Here is a 7,098-nt window from a genome sequence, read left to right as displayed (position 1 = left end):
AATTGACAGAGCATTGTTATAGCGCACAAGTAACAGCCGACATTCTATTATGACTTCAACAGCATGAGTATCATTATACAGTCACAAATACCACATAATGAGTCACAATCTAAAAAAGTTGCAAAGTAGTTTAGAGGCATAACTTGTGTAATTTTTTGGCTTCACTTGGATCAGTGTTAACTTAGGTCGTTTAAGTCTGAGTCTCTTTGAAAATAAGTTAATGTGACTGTCTTTGTTCGTTTAAAACATTCTCACATTTTGCAGCCCTTCAGCAACATGCCGCCCCTGGATTTATCCACAAGATCCATTGGGTAGCTACGCCGCTGCTTCAAACTGTGGTTTCCGAATTTCACTGCGCTATGGGTGACCTTTTGAATTTGTCTGGGCAACGTAGTGTGACTATCAAAAAGCCAAACCACCAACTGCGTGACAATGTTTTTATTTGGAGAAGCACTTAATACCTGAAGGGCCATTTCATTGGCACCAATTTGCACATTTAAACAACAATAATCGTCCATGCCAAAACTAATCTGCGTTTTATCTTACCTAAATGTAGACCAACACCAAGCAGAAGTAATTAGCTTGATTTTTCTGTAGACCTAGGCCTGGAGTTTAGGATTTTATTTTTAATTTTATATAAAACTGGTTTTGTTATAATTTGAAGAGAGAAATTTAGTGTATTTGAATGTTTGATTTGTTAATTTGGTGTGGCTTTACAGAAAAGATTGTTTGTACCCGCTATCAGGGATATAGCCCAGCCTTAGGCTTAGTAGCTTAGACCAGTGCTCCGCAACCTTTATTTACTCACGGCACACTTAAAAACTCTTTAAAGTTCTGCGGCACAATTTGGCCGACACATACTCAAAATGTAAAAAAAAACTATAGCTTAATTTATTAATGAGATATTTGCGCTTGTTTCAATGAGCACAGTCGCTGTATGTTTGGCTCAATATTTGAAAGAGCAACTCGAAGTTCACCATCAATTTCTTTTAAGCAGGATCTTTTATCGTTTTTGATCAATACCAAAGTAGAAAAACTTTGTTCACACAAATAAGTGGTGCAAAACTGGAGCAGAATTTTAATAGCAGCCTGCGAAATTTGCTTATATTCTTCTTCAATTGAAATCCAAAACTCATCAAGTGGAACATCGCTGAATTTTAATCTCAAAGTTCTATCATTTCGTAGTTCAAGAAAGTTTTCTCTAACAGGCAAAGTCAAGTCTTGCATTGATATTTCAGCATTAGCCGCAAAAGGATTTCGGATCCAATCGTATTGTTCCGTGTTAATTGTGAAAAAGTAATGGTCATATTTCTCATGCAACAAAGATAAGTGCTCTTTGGCCAAATCAAACACCAATTCTTTATCAATACTATTTAGGTTGCTTCTGGGAAACATTTTCAGTGATCCCCTTTTTAACTCGTTTTTCCAGAGTACTATTTTCTCTTTAAATCCTCTTATCTTGTCAGAACATGTCAGTATGTTTTCACCTTTGCCTTGCATTTTGATATTGAGTTCATTCAAGTGTTCAAATATGTCGGCCATGTATGCAAGTTTGGCAATCCAATGATCATCTTTAAGATGTTTATACAAATCATGGTTGTTCTGATTTAATAAGAATTGACTTATTTCATGCCGTAGTTCGAAAAGTCTTGCGAGAACTTTTCCCCGGGAAAGCCAACGCACAGAAGTGTAAAATAGCAGTGATTGATGTTCTGATCCCATTTCTTCGCATAGCAATGAAAAAATTCTTGAATTCAAAGCTCTTGCTTTAATAAAGTTAACAATTTGGATACAGTCGTTCATTGTTTCTGTCAGCTCCGTTGGCAAATGTTTGATCATCAAGGCTTCCCTGTGTAAGCAGCAATGCGTAAGTTGAATGGCTGGATTTTGACGTTTTACCCATGCAGCAAAACCTCTTCCTTCGCCCACCATTGCTGATGCACCATCTGTGCAAACATTGATGCAGTTATTCCAATGGATACCATGGGCTATGAAAAACTCGTTGGTCACTCTAAAAATTTCCTGGCCAGTCGTTCGTTCTGGAAGTTCTTTGCAAAATAAATACTCGTTTGTTATGGAGTCGCCATTGACAAAACGTACTACACTTAACAGCTGTGCTTTTTTGTTAATATCTGTTGTTTCATCAATCTGAAGAGAAAACTTCCCAGACGTTTTTAGTTTATTAATTAGAGTTTCAAGTATATCACCAGACATATCATCAATTCGTCTTTTAATAGTTTCTGCAGACAATGACACTTTCCGTACCTCTTCAACTTCCTTTGGTCCAAGCATCAATCGAACAATTTCTAGGCATGCTGGTTTTAAGAGTTTTTCCCCAATACTATGCGGTTTTTTCTGTTGTGCAATCAGTTTTGCTACGTGATAACTAGCTTCTAATGCTTTTTCCGAAATTGTGAAAGACGATTTCATAAAGTGTTTTTGCTTTCTATTTTGACTTAAAATCCGCTGAAAGAATTTCTTATCCTTGTTGGCATAATTGACATGTTTTGTTTGTAAGTGGCGGATAAGTTTACTTGGAACCATTGCTTGATTTGCAAGTTGCTCTCCACAAATTACACATTGTGGTTTCGGAGCTTCTTCGTTACCACACCAAGTAAATCCAAACCGAAGGTAATCTGCTTTGTATTTCCTCTTTAAAACCTTCGGTCTTTTTGCAACATGGCTTGTACTAGGCATGCTATCTGGTTCTATTGATCTTTTCAAGAACTTATCCATTAGATTTTTAGTTAATTTTAGTTTTCAAGGATTTTCTTAAGGACTGCAAATGAATTAGCTCACAATAAAGCGAAGCTAGAAAAATACAAGGAAACAAATACGAAAATTTTTATTAAACACTGCTGACTGACAATTCGAAATGACCTATCCTGACTTCTAAAAACAGACTAACCACGTTAACTAGCCTTTTTTTAAAACTAGGGCTGCCTTCCCATTGCGAAAACTTTAATTGTAAATACAAGGAAACAAATACGAAAATTTTTATTGAACACTGCTGACTGACAATTCGAAATGACCTAGCCTGACTTCTAAAAACACACTAACCACGTTAACCAGCCTTTTTCAGAACTAAGGCAGCCTTCCCATTGCGAAAACTTTAATTGTGAGTCATAAAAACATCATAAATACACAGTGGGAAGTCTAGCTGGAGTTTGAGTTGTCTTGCAGTGGTAAAGCGCGAATTTTTAAAACACAAAACTCCTTTCTTTTCAAAAAGTATGTTCTGATGATAGTTATCCCGCGGCACACCTAGCATCGCCTCGCGGCACACCGGTGTGCCGCGGCACACCGGTTGCGGAGCACTGGCTTAGACTAGGCTGAGCTATTTTTATGTCTTGATCATCATTCAAATCATACTTTTTTGTATTTGGCTTACCTATTACACGATAGCGTATTTTCAGACACACAATTAAACGAAAGTGAACAAATTTATATAGTTGGTGGTGCAGTAAATTCAGTAAGCCTATACTGTGCTCTCATCACAAACAAAATGGTTAACCCAGCCTCGCAAGCATCTGAAAAAAATCATAATAGCCTAAGTGATCAACTTTTATTTTGGAAATGTAGTCGAATAAAATCAGAGACTTTGAAAATGGTGCGGTATTGATTGTTTTGTGTTTGTAAAACTAATGAATGTACTCATGTTTACACATGAGCATTAACGCTCCAGCTGAAATCCAACAGCCCGCCGCATATTAAGCTTTATCTGGCGGTGTAAATACTTGCAAATCTCGTTGAGACAATATCGGCATTAACGCTCGAGTTGAAATCCAACAGCTGCCGCATTTGACGCTTTTTTCTGGCCGCGTAAATAATTGCGCATACCGATAAATGAGGGGACGATATCGGTGGGACGATATCGGCAAGGGACGATATCGGCGCCACCCACATACCATTACCATTATTAACATCCTCTTATGACGAACGGAAAATTACCCAGAGAAATTCTCAAATTCAAGAAAATTAAAAAAACTCTAACTTTATTACTCACATTTGAAAAGACATAAAAAATTGCGCTGTAGGCAACTCAAATTAAAAATTGACTACAAAAATGCACTTCCAGTCAAAATTTAGTTAAAAGAATGCTTCCGGGTAGTATCGAACTCAATCCCTCTAGAGTGGGAGCCGCAGACGTAGCGCACGCGCCACAGAACGTGTTGAATAAATCTGTCAAATTTAGAACTTATATAGGCGCTTCTCGTCTTTTGCCCTGAAAGAGAAAAAGAAAAAATAGTGACGTCATGACCGGTCAAATAGTGTTTCAGATTTAAAGACCGGAGCCGGTCAAATAGCCACTGCCTTACATTAAATGAGGGCAGTGGCTATTTGACCGGCGCCGGTCTTTGAATCTGAAACACTACCGGTATTTGACCGGTCATGACGTGACTATATAGGCATTTTTTTCTTTTTCTCTTTCAAAGCAAAAGACGAGAAGAGTACCTATATAAGTTCTAAATTCGGTAGTTATGATCAACTGATTCGGTGGCGCTTAGGATAAGTCTCCGGCTGGTGCTCCAGAGGGAATGATTTCGATACTACGCGGAAGCGTTCTTTTATGTTTAATTTTTAACTCAATTTTGACCCAAATTGACTCAATCGTCAGGCTGCTGCATTTTTGCGGTTAATTTTTAATTTGAGTAGCCTACAGCTAAGGGTGTTCAATTTCGATTTTCAATTCGATTTCGATTAAGGTGATATTCAAAATTCGTTTTTCTTATTGGACATATTCAAAATTATAGCCGCCCTTTCGGCTGAACGCAATTGAAAGTAACGCGAGTGGCGCGAAATCTGTCTTTTCGCATTTTGCAGGCGAAAAAAGACTTCGACGATTGCGCATCATCGATCACGTGACTATCACACGCTCTCGCTGGTCCAACGGCCAGTCCTGCACCAGGGATGCCAGGTTGGCTTTTTTAATGCCAAATTTCACAAATTTTTCTCAAGAATGAAGATAGCTAGGTTGTGCAATAGCAGAAAGTGTAGGCTGAGCTTTGTCGCAGTTTTATCCATTTTTACCGAATCCATAGGCGCCTAAGTCGTGGGTCAGGGCCGTAGCCAGACCGCAGAGCAAGGGGTAGCCAGACCGCAGAGCAAGGGAGGGCAACTTTTTTTAGGGGGGGCCGAAAAAATTTAAATGGGCAAAATCATTATAATTGTAGCTGTTGCCCGAGAATGTTGAGATTTTGCCAAGGGGGGGGGCGAGGCCCTGCCTGGCCCCCGGTTGGCTACGGGCTTGTGCATATTTCTGTGTGGACGCAACTTTTTATGCTGTATTGATACATAAAACAATAGATGAACTAGCGATCGGCAGCAGGAAACACTTTTTGAATGCAAACCGCAACAGCTTCGCGATAAATAATCACTAGAACGAGTTGCGATGCTACAATCCCACACCAGACGGCAAACACGGTTACATCCTCTTATGACGAACGGAAAATTATCCAGAGAAATTCTTAAATTCAAGAAAATTAAAAAATTAAATTAATTAATAAAGTTAGAGTTTTTAATTTTCTAAAATTTTAGAATTTCTCTGGGTAGTTTTCCATTTGTCATAATTTTCCGTTCGTCATTACATTTTTGCGTCGTTCAGCAAAGACGGCGGTCACATCCTCTTATGACAAACGGAAAATTATCCGGAGAAATTTTTAAATTCAAGAAAATTAAAAAATTCTAACTTTATTAGGCCTACTCATATTTGAAAAGACATAAAAAATTGGGCTGTAGGCTACTCAAATTAAAAATTGACCACAAAAATGCAGAAGCCTAACGATTGAGTCACTGCGGGTCAAAATTTAGTTAAAAATTAAAAAAAAAAACGCTTCCGCGTAGTATCGAACTCATTCCCTCTGGAGCACCAGCCCGATACGTATCCTACGCGCCACAGAATCAGTTGAATTTAGGTGTTGAATTTAGAACTTATATAGGCACTCTTCTCGTCTTTTGCTTTGAAAGAGTAAAAGAAAGAAATGCCTATATAGTGACGTCATGACCGGTCAAATAGTGTTTCAGATTCAAAGACCGGCGCTGGTCAAATAGCCACTGCCTTAAATGAGTGGAATGCAACCTAGTTCGTACCATGAACAGTTCGGACCGTCAGTTCGTACCTTGAAAAGATCGAGAAAAAAAATTAAAAAAGCCGAAGTCGCTGATCGCAGTTTCCACAATCATTTTAGAATTTTCCCTTTGAAAAGATCGAGAGAAAAAATAGCTCAAAACCGAATTCCGCTGATCGCAGTTTCCGCAAACATTTTTCTGCAGTTTCCGCTAACTCTAACCTTAGAGTAATCTATGCCCTTACCCTTGCTGATCGCAGTTTCCGCAAGATTTTTCTTTAGTTTCCGTTAACCCTTACCCTAATTCTAACCATAGACTAATGTATGCTCTAACCCTCGCTTTCGCAGTTTCTGCATACATTTTTCCGCAGTTCCCGTTAACCCTCGAGTTTGTTTCAAATTGTTTGGGGAAACTCCGATCAGCAACTTCGGCTTTGTGCTATTAAACTACAATCAGCGAATTCGGCTTTTTTTAAATTTTTACCTGATCTTTTCAGGGTACGAACTGACTGTACGAATGGTTCAAGGTACGAACTAGGTTGCACCCAAATGAGTGTGGAGTTACAAATACCGCAATCGTTCGGCAAACACGGTCACATCTTCTTATGACAAACAGAAAATTACCGTACTCAGAGAAAATCTCAAATTCCAGCAAATTAAAAAAACTCTAACTTTATTACTCACATTTGAAAAGACATAAAAAATAGGGCTGTAGGCAACTCAAATTAAAAATTGACTAAAAAAATGCACTTTGGGTCAAAATTTAGTTAAAAAAATAAAATAAAAAAATGGAACGCTTCCGGGTAGTATCAAACTCATTCCCTCTGGAATAGCAACCGGAGAAATATCATACGCGCCACGGATTGAGTTGAATAAAGTTGTCGAATTTAGAACTTATATAGGCGCTTCTCGTCTTTTGCTTTGAAAGAGAAAAAGAAAAAAAGTGCCTATACAGTATACAGTGACGTCATGACTGGTTAAATAGTGTTTCAGATTCAAAGACCGGCGCCGGTCAAATAGCCACTGCCTT

The 7,098-nt window shown here is 38.3% G+C and overlaps 1 protein-coding gene across 1 annotated transcript; it reads right to left on the bottom strand.

Annotated features, from left to right (window-relative positions):
* Nucleotides 1-894: 894 nt before the first annotated feature.
* LOC145772588 (zinc finger BED domain-containing protein 5-like) lies at nucleotides 895-2,736 on the bottom strand. The gene has a single exon (XM_082584449.1). The coding sequence runs from the start codon at nucleotides 2,734-2,736 to the stop codon at nucleotides 895-897; it is 1,842 nt and encodes a 613-aa protein (XP_082440575.1).
* Between the last annotated feature and the right edge of the window lie 4,362 nt (nucleotides 2,737-7,098).

The sequence above is a fragment of the Aplidium turbinatum genome, chromosome 6, assembly GCF_918807975.1.
Source record: "Aplidium turbinatum chromosome 6, kaAplTurb1.1, whole genome shotgun sequence".
In the NCBI taxonomy this organism is placed as follows: domain Eukaryota; kingdom Metazoa; phylum Chordata; class Ascidiacea; order Aplousobranchia; family Polyclinidae; genus Aplidium; species Aplidium turbinatum.
Note: the sequence above shows the minus strand (reverse complement) of the source record. Positions and strands in the feature narration are given on the sequence as shown.

What these genes read in the sequence shown, in the direction of transcription:
- LOC145772588 (XM_082584449.1), bottom strand. Translation starts at nt 2,736, where the DNA reads ATGGATAAGTTCTTGAAAAGATCAATAGAACCAGATAGCATGCCTAGT.